Source organism: Pithys albifrons, chromosome 25 (assembly GCF_047495875.1).
Source record: "Pithys albifrons albifrons isolate INPA30051 chromosome 25, PitAlb_v1, whole genome shotgun sequence".
In the NCBI taxonomy this organism is placed as follows: domain Eukaryota; kingdom Metazoa; phylum Chordata; class Aves; order Passeriformes; family Thamnophilidae; genus Pithys; species Pithys albifrons.
Window position 1 is genome coordinate 5,504,338 of NC_092482.1, and position 13,510 is coordinate 5,517,847.

General features: G+C 55.6%; 1 protein-coding gene across 2 annotated transcripts in view; it reads right to left on the reverse strand.

The window, feature by feature from the left end:
* Positions 1–13,510, reverse strand: part of MYO1D (myosin ID) — a 215,458-nt gene that overhangs the window by 135,097 nt on the left and 66,851 nt on the right. For both annotated transcript variants that reach the window (XM_071577407.1, XM_071577408.1), the window contains exons 8-11: positions 11,461–11,664; positions 6,718–6,863; positions 6,521–6,635; positions 5,440–5,610 (exon numbers count right to left, since the gene is read on the reverse strand). In XM_071577407.1, the coding sequence (XP_071433508.1) occupies positions 5,440–5,610; positions 6,521–6,635; positions 6,718–6,863; positions 11,461–11,664 (636 nt within the window). The remainder of the gene's footprint in view (positions 1–5,439; positions 5,611–6,520; positions 6,636–6,717; positions 6,864–11,460; positions 11,665–13,510) is intronic.

Consider the following 13,510-nt stretch of genomic DNA (forward strand, 5'->3'; position numbering starts at 1 on the left):
AAGGGGAAGGAAGGAAGGAAGGAAAAGGGGAAGGAAGGAAGGAAGGAAAAGGGGAAGGAAGGAAGGAAGGAAAAGGGAAGGAAGGAAGGAAGGAAAAGGGGAAGGAAGGAAGGAAGGAAGGAAAAGGGGAAGGAAGGAAGGAAGGAAAAGGGGAAGGAAGGAAGGAAGGAAAAGGGGAAGGAAGGAAGGAAGGAAAAGGGGAAGGAAGGAAGGAAGGAAAAGGGGAAGGAGGAAGGAAGGAAAAGGGGAAGGAAGGAAGGAAGGAAAAGGGGAAGGAAGGAAGGAAGGAAAAGGGGAAGGAAGGAAGGAAGGAAAAGGGGAAGGAAGGAAGGAAGGAAAAGGGGAAGGAAGGAAGGAAGGAAAAGGGGAAGGAAGGAAGGAAGGAAAAGGGGAAGGAAGGAAGGAAGGAAAAGGGGAAGGAAGGAAGGAAGGAAAAGGGGAAGGAAGGAAGGAAGGAAAAGGGGAAGGAAGGAAGGAAGGAAAAGGGGAAGGAAGGAAGGAAGGAAAAGGGGAAGGAAGGAAGGAAGGAAAAGGGGAAGGAAGGAAGGAAGGAAAAGGGGAAGGAAGGAAGGAAGGAAAAGGGGAAGGAAGGAAGGAAGGAAAAGGGGAAGGAAGGAAGGAAGGAAAAGGGGAAGGAAGGAAGGAAGGAAGGAAAAGGGGAAGGAAGGAAGGAAGGAAAAGGGGAAGGAAGGAAGGAAGGAAAAGGGGAAGGAAGGAAGGAAGGAAAAGGGGAAGGAAGGAAGGAAGGAAAAGGGGAAGGAAGGAAGGAAGGAAAAGGGGAAGGAAGGAAGGAAGGAAAAGGGGAAGGAAGGAAGGAAGGAAAAGGGGAAGGAAGGAAGGAAGGAAAAGGGGAAGGAAGGAAGGAAGGAAAAGGGGAAGGAAGGAAGGAAGGAAAAGGGGAAGGAAGGAAGGAAGGAAAAGGGGAAGGAAGGAAGGAAGGAAAAGGGGAAGGAAGGAAGGAAGGAAAAGGGGAAGGAAGGAAGGAAGGAAAAGGGGAAGGAAGGAAGGAAGGAAAAGGGGAAGGAAGGAAGGAAGGAAAAGGGGAAGGAAGGAAGGAAGGAAAAGGGGAAGGAAGGAAGGAAGGAAAAGGGGAAGGAAGGAAGGAAGGAAAAGGGGAAGGAAGGAAGGAAGGAAAAGGGGAAGGAAGGAAGGAAGGAAGGAAAAGGGGAAGGAAGGAAGGAAGGAAAAGGGGAAGGAAGGAAGGAAGGAAAAGGGGAAGGAAGGAAGGAAGGAAAAGGGGAAGGAAGGAAGGAAGGAAAAGGGGAAGGAAGGAAGGAAGGAAAAGGGGAAGGAAGGAAGGAAGGAAAAGGGGAAGGAAGGAAGGAAGGAAAAGGGGAAGGAAGGAAGGAAGGAAAAGGGGAAGGAAGGAAGGAAGGAAAAGGGGAAGGAAGGAAGGAAGGAGAAAAGGGGAAGGAAGGAAGGAAGGAAAAGGGGAAGGAAGGAAGGAAGGAAAAGGGGAAGGAAGGAAGGAAGGAAAAGGGGAAGGAAGGAAGGAAGGAAAAGGGGAAGGAAGGAAGGAAGGAAAAGGGGAAGGAAGGAAGGAAGGAAAAGGGGAAGGAAGGAAGGAAGGAAAAGGGGAAGGAAGGAAGGAAGGAAAAGGGGAAGGAAGGAAGGAAGGAAGGAAAGGGGAAGGAAGGAAGGAAGGAAAAGGGGAAGGAAGGAAGGAAGGAAAAGGGGAAGGAAGGAAGGAAGGAAAAGGGGAAGGAAGGAAGGAAGGAAAAGGGGAAGGAAGGAAGGAAGGAAAAGGGGAAGGAAGGAAGGAAGGAAAAGGGGAAGGAAGGAAGGAAGGAAAAGGGGAAGGAAGGAAGGAAGGAAAAGGGGAAGGAAGGAAGGAAGGAAAAGGGGAAGGAAGGAAGGAAGGAAAAGGGGAAGGAAGGAAGGAAGGGAAAAGGGGAAGGAAGGAAGGAAGGAAAAGGGGAAGGAAGGAAGGAAGGAAAGGGGAAGGAAGGAAGGAAGAGGGGAAGGAAGGAAGGAAGAGGGAAGGAAGGAAGGAAGGAAGGAAGGAAGAAGGAAGGAAGGAAGGAAGGAAGGAAGGAAGGAGGAAGGAAGGAAGGAAGGAAGGAAGGAAGGAAGGAAGGAAGGAAGGAAGGAAGGAAGGATGAGGAAGGAAGGAAGAGGAAGGAAGGAAGGAAGGAAGGAAGAAGGAAGGAAGGAAGGAAGGAAGGAAGGAAGGAAGGAAGGATGGAAGGAAGGAAGGAAGGAAGGAAGGAAGGAAGGAAGGAAGGAAGGAAGGAAGGAAGGAAGGAAGGAAGGAAGGAAGGAAGGAAGGAAGGAAGGAAGGAAGGAAGGAAGGAAGGAAGGAAGGAAGGAAGGAAGGAAGGAGCTCTCCATGTGAGTATCTAAGCTTGGAATTCTCTAATAAAAAAACCCCAACGACCAAAAAACAATCTATTAAGAATACCAGCAGTGACCCAGGAGCTCCCTGGGCTTCACATCACTGGAGACTGGGAGGGCACCACGTTATCATTACATGTTTGTCCCATATTGGTGTCTCTCCTACTTCCAAGAAGACACAACACCAGCTGGACCAGCAGGGACTGATAATGTGGCTGATGCCCTTCCCTCCACAACCAGTTCAGTGCAACTGATGCCCCCCACACTTTGAAGGTTTAGGCATTCCTGGACTGCCTGTCCCTGCACTTGAGTCTTCCAAAGGACAACAACAACAGGGAAAAATGACAACTTGAAGAGGCTGAGGGAACAAAGGGGATGTTGAGAAGTGCCAGCAGAGCCAGCCAGCTCTGAGAGGACAACCCCTGCTCCAGGAATATCACATTTCATAGAATCATAGAATGGATTGGGTTGGAAAAGACCTCTGAGATCATCAAGTCCAACCCTTGGTCCAACTCCAGTCCCTTTACCAGATCATGGCACTCAGTGCCACGGCCAAGCTCAGCTGAAAAACCTCCAGGGATGGGGAATCCACCCCCTCTCTGGGCAGCCCATTCCAATCCCTGAGCACTCTCTCTGCAAAGAATTTCTTTCTCATCTCCAACTTCAATTTCCCCTGGCAGAGCTTGAGCCCATCGTGCCCCCTTGTCCTACTGCTGAGTGCCTGGGAGAAGAGACCAACCCCCAGCTGGCCAGAACTTCCCTTCAGGCAGTTCCAGACAGTGCTGAGGTCACCTCTGAGCCTCCTCTTCTCCAGGCTGAACACCCCCAGCTCCCTCAGCCTCTCCCCACAGCACTTGTGTTCCAGTCCCTTCTCCAGCCTCGTTGCTCTTCTCAGTTGGGTTGGAAGAGACCTCTGAGATCACCAAATCCAACTCTTGACCCAACCCTACTGTGATCACCAGCCCAGGGCACAGAGTGCCCTGGGCTGGTGATCACAGTAGGGTTGGATCAAGACATGGTGGATTCTCTGTCCCTGGAGGTGTTTCAGAGGACACTCAGAGCCACATCCAGTCCCTTCTCCAGCCTCGTTGCTCTTCTCTGGCCCCCGCTCCAGCCCCTCAATCTCTTTCCTCAACTGAGGGGGCCACAGATGCCCACAGTGGGAGTGCTCCCCAGTGTCCCCTGGGTCTGGTGGCCTTCAGCAGGGCAGCCAAGGAGGCAGGTGGGAGCAGCCAGGCAGGACTGAACTGGGACACCATCACTGAGGGCACAGAGCCCCCCATGCTCAGGCACATGGAGCCAGAGTGCCACAGGCTGGGCAGGGAGCAGAGGGGCTGGAGTGGGGCCGAGGGTGGGAGCTGCTCCCACACACCAGAACAGGCACTTTGTCCCTGTGGAACAGCCTCCACCTGCACAGGGGCTGGGGGGACCCACTGCAGGGGCAAACCCTGGGCTGGAACCAGCCTTGTGCTGTAATCCAAGCTGGAAGAGGCTGCTTTGGAAAGCTCAGGCTTCCTACAGCAGTTCTGGGTGGGAAGAGACCTGAGGAGCTGGTAGAGGACAACTGCAGAGGCACGAGGGGGAGGAAAAATAGTAATTATGCTGAGAGGTTTATGGGTCAATGTTTTCAAGGCTCTATTGACTTAAGTAGAAATTAGGAAGCCAGGCAGATACATCAGCCCCTCCACCAGCATTATTTATAGCAGGATGCCTCGGTTCCCCCTCAGCCTGTGCAGACAGACAGTCCCTGCCAACGCCACCTCGTGCCCAGCAGCTGCAGCACCGGCCTCCGATGTGCCCTGGCTGGGCAGGGGCTCCTGAAAGGAACGACTCGAGCAGATTTTACTCTTAAATTTTCATTTTACAGCCTCCCATATACTTATTTTACGAAATTCCATTCCCTGCCCCCTCCAGGGTGCAACCCCTGAGAGCAAGGACAGCACAGAACCCAAACCCCTTTCTCAGAACCAAACAGGACAGAACCAAACCAGCTCCTTCCTCCACATCCACTGACCAGACAGCTCCAGAAACTGGACCAGTCCCACCCCACCCCACTGCAGAGGACCCCAGGGACGGGCTCCCTATTCCCAAGCATTAATCCTGCTGAAGGGAGCAGTTGGCACTCCCAGAGACCCAGCCCAGGCTCCAGCAGCACCTGTTTGCAGGTGAGTCCTCTCAGGACGTGCCATGTCACTGCTACATGTTGGGCAACACTGGAATCAAGACCCCTGTGCCCCCTCCACGTGGCAGGGGTGTGCCAGGTGTGCTGCACCAAGGGGCACCTGAGGAGAGCCCCAGCTGGCAGGAGAGGGTGGGATGGTTTGTTTTCCTGCTGGCCTGTGCCCAGCCAGCTCCATGGCTCACCCTGGGCTCCCCAGGCAGCTTTAGCACAGATCTTACACAACCAGGCTAATTTGGTGGTTCTGACCTACATAAAACATTGTGCCAGGCTGGGAGGGAGAAGGGGAACCAGCACTCACAAAGCACTGCAGACAACGAGGCTGAGCAGAGACACCAATAAATTAAAGCCCTTATTTGATTACTCAGTGTGAAAGATTCTCCAATTAATCAGGCTGGTGACCATTTTGCAATCTGCTGCCAAGGGAGGAATAAATGGAGCCTTTTAATTCGTGCATTGTAGCCCAGACAAAGCCAGGCAAGGGGGGCCTGGGTGCCCTGAGGGGCAGAGGGGCAGGGGCAGGTTGTGCCCAGGGCTGGGCAAAGCTGGGCAAAGCTGGGACAGCCCAGCAGAGGGGACAATCCCACTGGCACTGGAGCAGCCTGGCAGGGGCAGCACGTGGGCTGCAGCGGGGCATCCATTGGACACAGATGACATCATGATCTGTCAAGGCACGAGCTCAGGCTCCTTTTCTCCCGAAATAAAAGGGATGTGCCATCGGCCGTGCTGGAGCTCCCTCTGCCGAGCTGCTGCAGCCACCTCAGCCCAGCTCAGCCCTGATGATGCCACCCAGCTCAGCCACCCCTTTGGGTGATGGTTCCAACCCCTCAGTGATGGTGCCACCCAGCCCAGCGTCCCTTCCTCCTCATTCCAGGCACCTCCAGGCCTGGGGAGGTGACAGGAGGGCTGCAGGGGGCAGGGGGTACCTTTCTGCTGGAGAAGTGTGCGTGCTTGCCCAGCTTGCTGTTGAGAGCCTCCAGGAACATCTCGTCCGTCACCTTGCCCACGTTCATGCAGGCGTCGTCCAGGATGGCGATGATCCCTTTGTGCTGCTGCTCCACCAGGTCCACGATGACCTGGTTGTTGAAGTAATCGATCTGGAGGAGAAACACCAGGGGCATTTGTGGCTTTGGCTGGAGGAGTGGGAGGTCTGTGTGTGACAGTGAGGATGAGGCCCACCATCCCCAGGGGAAACAATCAGCTCTGAACATACAATCACAGAATCACAGAATGGTTTGGGTTGGAAAAGACCTCTGAGATCATCAAGTCCAACTCTTGGTCCAACTCCAGTCCCTTTACCAGATCAGGGCACTCATGGGAAGAGGCTTTCCAGGGCACACAGCAGAGGGCTCCCCCAGGCCAGACATCCCCCCAGAATGGGCAGAGCCCCCCAGGAGCTCACAGTTTGTCTCTGATGCTGCTCTCTCTGCCCTGATGTTCCTGTTGGTGGAGTGGATCGTGTGGTGGAGCACAGAGTGAGGCTCAAAATCATGCAAATATCCAAATTAAACAGGCCCCTCTTCACCACTTCACAACAAAGTGGTTTTTCAAAGCCCTCAGATACAAACCTCTGCTACAGAATGCACTTTAAGATGTCTTTTAAAATGCAGCTGTGTGCAGTCAGCACAGTGACACTGCACATCCCATCCTTGGCATCCTGACGGGAATTCCAGCAGGGAAAGCCAAGGTTTTCCCAGGTTAATATCAACAACCACACAAAACACAAAAGCCCCCAGGACAGATCACACAGTGCTGTGTGTGGCATCACAGAGATGCCACAGGAGGTTTCATTTCAGCCCTGGAGTGCCTTGTTTCCCCAAGAAGACCCACTGGGAGGTGCCTGGCTGGCCCCTGCCCCAGCCTGATGTGACAGCACGTCTGCCAGGACAGCTGGCAGGGGCACAATGTGCCACCCAGCACAGCAGGGATGTGCACATGGAGCAGAGCTGGGGCTGGGGCTCGGGCAGTGCCCCCAGCCCACCCCTCCTGCCCTGCCAGGGCACTCACATGCTTCCAGGGAATGCCCTCTCGCTGGTACTCCTCCTGCTCCTGCTTCAGCACCAGCTGGATGAAGAGCTGCTGCAGCTTCTCATTGCAGTAATTGATGCAAAACTGCTCAAAGCTACAAAGGCACAACAAAACAAGGTGATGAGTATTCTGGGAAAGGAGAAGGCTCAGCTCTGGGCTCCCCCAACGCAGCTCACCTGTTGTTGTCAAAGATCTCAAAGCCATAGATGTCCAGGACCCCAATGACCGTGTTCTTCCCGTGCACTGTGGTGTTGTAGTTCTTCACCTCGATGACATCGTTGATGTGGGTCACCATCCAGCAGAAGAGACGCTCGTAGATGGCCTGAGGAGACACACACAGCCTGCTCAGAGGGAGCAGCCCCTCACTGAGGAAAACATTCTGGGAGAACAGTTCTTTTCCTTCTTCCAAAACTCATTTCTACAGAGTCTAAACCCCAGGGAGGTCGCTGGGTACAGCAGTTCCCTAATTTGGTCCCAGTTGGCTTTTCAGCTGCCTAATGAGTTCCATTCCTGAGAATTATTTAACAATAGTGAAGAGCAAGTGAGAGGTCAGTCATAGAAACCCAACGACTGAACACAATGGCAGGAAACTATTCCTGTTCACCCTTCAAACAGAAAATGTTCTGGAGGCACAGGTGTGCTCCAAGTCTACGTGTTCCAAATGTTCTGTGAAGGTGGGCAAATGGATTACAGCAGGAGGAGAAGTCAAGTTAATTATCAAGGATCCTCAGAACATCCCTGTTCTTCCCTTATCATTTCATTTCTTAGCAAAGGAGGGACAGTTGTCCCTCCTGCCATCAGTACCCATCTTTCTGGGGGAGGGTGTCCCTGTCCATGGCAGGGGGCTGGAACTGGATGGTCTTTAAGGTCCCTTTCAACCAAAACCAATCTGGGATTCTTTCAAAAAAAAAAGACAACACTTTGAGTTTCCAGCCTTTGCTCTGGGAACTGCAGTCCCACTCTCTGCTCCTTGAATTTAACTGCTGAAGGAATTGTATTTCACAGAGAATTCCACCCTGGAGACACATTCCCTTTGCAGATGCCAGCCTGGCCTGCAGCCCCCAGGGCTGGATCCCAGCTGGGAAGGGCAGGGATGGGGCAGTGCCATGATGCCCACAGGGAGAGTGTACCCTCAGAAACAAACCCACAGGATGTACAGCCAGCACTGTGCTCACTGATCCACCCTGGAATTCATAGGATTCACCATGTTAGAAAAGACCTCTGAGATCATCAAGTCCAACCTTTGATCCAACCATTGTCCTTACCAGCTCATGGCACTGAGTGCCACATCCAGTCTCACCTTTACATCCTCCAGGGATGGAGAATCCACCACCTCCCTGGGCAGCCCATTCCAATGCCTGATGACTCTCTCTGGAAAGATTTCTCCTTAATATCCAACCTAAACCTCCCCCTTAAGTTCAATATTTATCTATTGTAACCTCTACCACATATCAATAGCTCGAATTCTTTTTGTTGTTTAGACTCTTTTCAAGAAGGCTGAAGAATATCAGAAGGTCTGCACCATGAGACATAAACATGAGCCAACAACCTTGGGGTCTAAAGAACACTGGAAAAGCTCCAAGGGCCCTACATGTGCTGAGGAAGACAAAAATGATGAAGAGAGGGTCCCACTGTCCCCCAGACTCAAATCCTGAGGAGGTGTGACCAGGGGTGGGACAGGGCTGGACTGAGTGATGTGTGACCTGGGCATTGGGTGGACAGTATTATAAAACCCATGGAAATCAGTGTTCAAGGGAGGCACATCATCAGGTATTCCTGAAAGCCCAGACATTAAAGAATCTGCCTTTTTATCTTATCCCACACTAACTTGGCTCAGAGTCTGTTTTTGGGGTCTCTCAAGGCATCAGTTTGGCTGAGTTGTTAAAGTTTACAGCTCAAGCTTGTGCCCTCTTGTGCTGCTGCTGGTTGACTGGCAGAAGGGACCAACCCCCACCTGGCTCCCTCCTGCCAGGGATCTGCACCGAGCACTGAGGTCCCCCCTGGGCACTGAGCTCTGTCCAGAGCAATGAGGTCCCCCCTGGGCACTGAGCTCTGTCCAGAGAACTGAGGGATCCCCCCGGGACACTGAGCTCTGTCCAGAGCAATGAGGGATCCCCCCGGGACACTGAGCTCTGTCCAGAGCAATGAGGGATCACCCCTGGGCACTGAGCTCTGTCCAGAGAACTGAGGGATCCCCCCGGGACACTGAGCTCTGTCCAGAGAACTGAGGGATCCCCCCGGGACACTGAGCTCTGTCCAGTGCAATAAGGTGTCCCCTGGGCACTGAGCTCTGCCCAGAGCAATAAGGTGTCCCCTGGGCACTGAGCTCTGTCCAGAGCAATGAGGGATCACCCCTGGGCACTGAGCTCTGTCCAGTGCAATGAGGGATCACCCCTGGGCACTGAGCTCTGTCCAGTGCAATAAGGTGTCCCCTGGGCACTGAGCTCTGTCCAGAGCAATGAGGGATCACCCCTGGGCACTGAGCTCTGTCCAGAGCAATGAGGGATCCCCCCTGGGCACTGAGCTCTGTCCAGAGAACTGAGGGATCCCCCCGGGACACTGAGCTCTGTCCAGAGCAATGAGGTCCCCCATGGGCACTGAGCTCTGTCCAGAGAACTGAGGGATCACCCCTGGGCACTGAGCTCTGTCCAGAGCAATGAGGGATCCCCCCTGGGCACTGAGCTCTGTCCAGAGAACTGAGGGATCACCCCTGGGCACTGAGCTCTGTCCAGAGCAATGAGGTCCCCCATGGGCACTGAGCTCTGTCCAGTGCAATGAGGGATCCCCCCTGGGCACTGAGCTCTGTCCAGTGCAATAAGGTGTCCCCCATGGGCACTGAGCTCTGTCCAGAGCAATGAGGGATCACCCCTGGGCACTGAGCTCTGTCCAGAGAACTGAGGGATCACCCCTGGGCACTGAGCTCTGTCCAGTGCAATGAGGGATCACCCCTGGGCACTGAGCTCTGTCCAGAGCAATGAGGTGTCCCCTGGGCACTGAGCTCTGTCCAGAGAACTGAGGAGTCACCCCTGGACACTGAGCTCTGTCCAGGGAACTGAGGGATCACCCCTGGACACTGAGCTCTGTCCAGGGAACTGAGGGATCACCCCTGGACACTGAGCTCTGTCCAGAGAACTGAGGGATCCCCCCGGGACACTGAGCTCTGTCCAGAGCAATGAGGGATCACCCCTGGGCACTGAGTTCTGTCCAGAGAACTGAGGGATCCCCCCGGGACACTGAGCTCTGTCCAGAGAACTGAGGAGTCACCCCTGAACACTGAGCTCTGTCCAGAGCAATGAGGGATCACCCCTGGGCACTGAGCTCTGTCCAGAGCAATAAGGTGTCCCCTGGGCACTGAGCTCTGTCCAGAGCAATGAGGGATCCCCCCGGGACACTGAGCTCTGTCCAGAGAACTGAGGGATCACCCCTGGACACTGAGCTCTGTCCAGAGCAATGAGGTCCCCCATGGGCACTGAGCTCTGTCCAGAGAACTGTGGAGTCACCCCTGGGCACTGAGCTCTGTCCAGAGCAATGAGGGATCACCCCTGGGCACTGAGCTCTGTCCAGAGAACTGAGGGATCCCCCCGGGACACTGAGCTCTGTCCAGAGAACTGAGGGATCCCCACGGGACACTGAGCTCTGTCCAGAGAACTGAGGGATCCCCACGGGACACTGAGCTCTGTCCAGAGAACTGAGGGATCCCCCCGGGACACTGAGCTCTGTCCAGAGCAATGAGGGATCACCCCTGGGCACTGAGCTCTGTCCAGTGCAATGAGGTCCCCCATGGGCACTGAGCTCTGTCCAGAGAACTGAGGGATTCCCCCTGGACACTGAGCTCTGTCCAGAGAACTGAGGAGTCAGCCCTGAACACTGAGCGTGCAATGAGGGATCACCCCTGGGCACTGAGCTCTGTCCAGAGCAATGAGGGATCACCCCTGGGCACTGAGCTCTGTCCAGTGCAATGAGGGATCCCCCCGGGACACTGAGCTCTGTCCAGAGCAATGAGGGATCACCCCTGGGCACTGAGCTCTGTCCAGTGCAATGAGGGATCACCCCTGGGCACTGAGCTCTGTCCAGAGAACTGAGGGATCACCCCTGGGCACTGAGCTCTGTCCAGAGCAATGAGGGATCACCCCTGGGCACTGAGCTCTGTCCAGTGCAATGAGGGATCACCCCTGGGCACTGAGCTCTGTCCAGTGCAATGAGGGATCACCCCTGGACACTGAGCTCTGTCCAGAGCAATGAGGTCCCCCATGGGCACTGAGCTCTGTCCAGTGCAATGAGGGATCACCCCGGGACACTGAGCTCTGTCCAGAGAACTGAGGAGTCACCCCTGAACACTGAGCTCTGTCCAGAGCAATGAGGGATCACCCCTGGGCACTGAGCTCTGTCCAGAGAACTGAGGGGTCCCCCATGGGCACTGAGCTCTGTCCAGAGCAATGAGGGACCACCCCTGGGCACTGAGCTCTGTCCAGAGAACTGAGGGATCACCCCTGGACACTGAGCTCTGTCCAGAGCAATGAGGGATCACCCCTGGGCACTGAGCTCTGTCCAGAGAACTGAGGGATCACCCCTGGGCACTGAGCTCTGTCCAGAGAACTGAGGGGTCCCCCATGGGCACTGAGCTCTGTCCAGAGCAATGAGGTCCCCCCTGGGCTCTGAGCTCTTTCCAGAGCAATGAGGTCCCCCATGGGCACTGAGCTCTGTCCAGAGCAATAAGGTGTCCCCTGGACACTGAGCTCTGTCCAGAGCAATGAGGTCCCCCCTGGGCACTGAGCTCTGACACCAGTGCAGCAATTCCATGCCGGATCCTTTCCCGGGTCCTGCCATGCCAAGCGCAGCCCTCCCCAGGGCACAGGCACAGCAGTGGTGCCCCTGGCACAGCCCAGAGTGGGGGGGCACACACGGGGAGTGGCACCCACCTTGGCAAAGGCGTCCCTGCCGTAGGTGGCCTCCTGCTCCGTGTGCTGCTTGTCGATGACGTCGCGGCCGGTGGCCACGGTGCGGAACAGCAGCGCCTTCTCCAGCGTGTCGGCCCTGGTGGAGAGCAGCTCTGCGATGGTGGCCACGGCCCGCCCGTCCTCCAGCACCGCCGTGTCCCCGTCCACAGAGAACCTCAGGTTCCCCTGCGAGGGGCAGCAGGAAAAGAAGAGTTTCTCCATCTGCCCTTTCATCCCACCCCCTGTGCCCAGGAATGAGCACACCCCAAGTCTATCCGTGTTCCACCTGCCACTCCAGGCAGTGCATCTCCTGGAGCATGGAATGAGCACACCTCAACTCCACCCATATTCCACCTGCCATTCCAGGCAGTGCATCTCCTGGAGCATGGAATGAGCACATCCCAAGTCCATCCAAACTCCACCTGTTACTCCAGGCAGTGCATCTCCTGGAGCATGGAATGAGCATGCCCCAACTCCATCCAAATTCCACCTGTTACTCCAGGCAGTGCATCTCCTGGAGCATGGAATGAGCACATCCAAAGTCCATCCAAATTCCACCTGTTACTCCAGGCAGTGCATCTCCTGGAGCATGGAATGAGCACACCCCAAGTCTATCCGTGTTCCACCTGTTACTCCAGGCAGTGCATCTCCTGGAGCATGGAATGAGCACACCCCAAGTCTATCCGTGTTCCACCTGTTACTCCAGGCAGTGCATCTCCTGGAGCATGGAATGAGCACACCCCAACTCCACCCATATTCCACCTGCCACTCCAGGCAGTGCATCTCCTGGAGCATGGAATGAGCACATCCCAAGTCCATCCAAACTCCACCTGTTACTCCAGGCAGTGCATCTCCTGGAGCATGGAATGAGCATGCCCCAACTCCATCCAAATTCCACCTGTTACTCCAGGCAGTGCATCTCCCGGAGCATGGAATGAGCATGCCCCAACTCCATCCAAATTCCACCTGCCACTCCAGGCAGTGCATCTCCTGGAGCATCACCAGAGTGGGCCTTGCATGCCCATGGACCCCCAAAGCCCCAGTGTTGGTGGAAGCAGCAAAGGCTGACTCAAAGCAACATTCCTGCTCAGTGCTTTTGGGAAAATCCCATCAAACCTTTCTGAGCCTTAATCCAACACTGCCCCAAGACTCAGAGCCCAGGGATGGGACTCACACCCAGCATTCATATACACAGGGGCCCTTCACTGCAGCTCAGCATAGAATCACTGGCTGCAGTTCTGCAGGGCTGCTGCCACCACGGCATGGGAGTGGGCTGGGGAGCCTGGCAGGGCAGTGCCACTGGGATGGCACAGGGAGGCTGGCAGGGCAGTGTCACTGGGATGGCACAGGGAGCCTGGCAGGGCAGTGCCACTGGGATGGCACAAAGAGCCTGGCAGGGCAGTGCCAATTGGATGGCACAGGGAGCCTGGCAGGGCAGTGCCACTGGGATGGCACAGGGAGGCTGGCAGGTCTGTGCCACTGGGATGGCACAAAGAGCCTGGCAGGGCAGTGACACCGGGATGGCACAGGGAGGCTGGCAGGGCAGTGCCACCAGGATGGCACAGGGAGGCTGGCAGGGCAGTGCCACTGGGATGGCACAAAGAGCCTGGCAGGGCAGTGCCAATTGGATGGCACAGGGAGCCTGGCAGGGCAGTGCCACTGGGATGGCACAGCGGAAGGTGGCAGGTCAGTGTCACTGGGATGGCACAAGGAGCCTGGCAGGTCTGTGCCAATGGGATAGCACAGGAAGGCTGGCAGGGCAGTGCCACTGGGATGGCACAAGGAGCCTGGCAGGTCTGTGCCAATGGGATGGCACAAGGAGCCTGGCAGGGCAGTGCCAATTGGATGGCACAGGGAGCCTGGCAGGGCAGTGCCACTGGGATGGCACAGCGGAAGGTGGCAGGTCAGTGTCACTGGGATGGCACAAGGAGCCTGGCAGGTCTGTGCCAATGGGATGGCACAAGGAGCCTGGCAGGGCAGTGCCACTGGGATGGCACAGGGAGGCTGGCAGGGCAGTGCCACTGGGATGGCA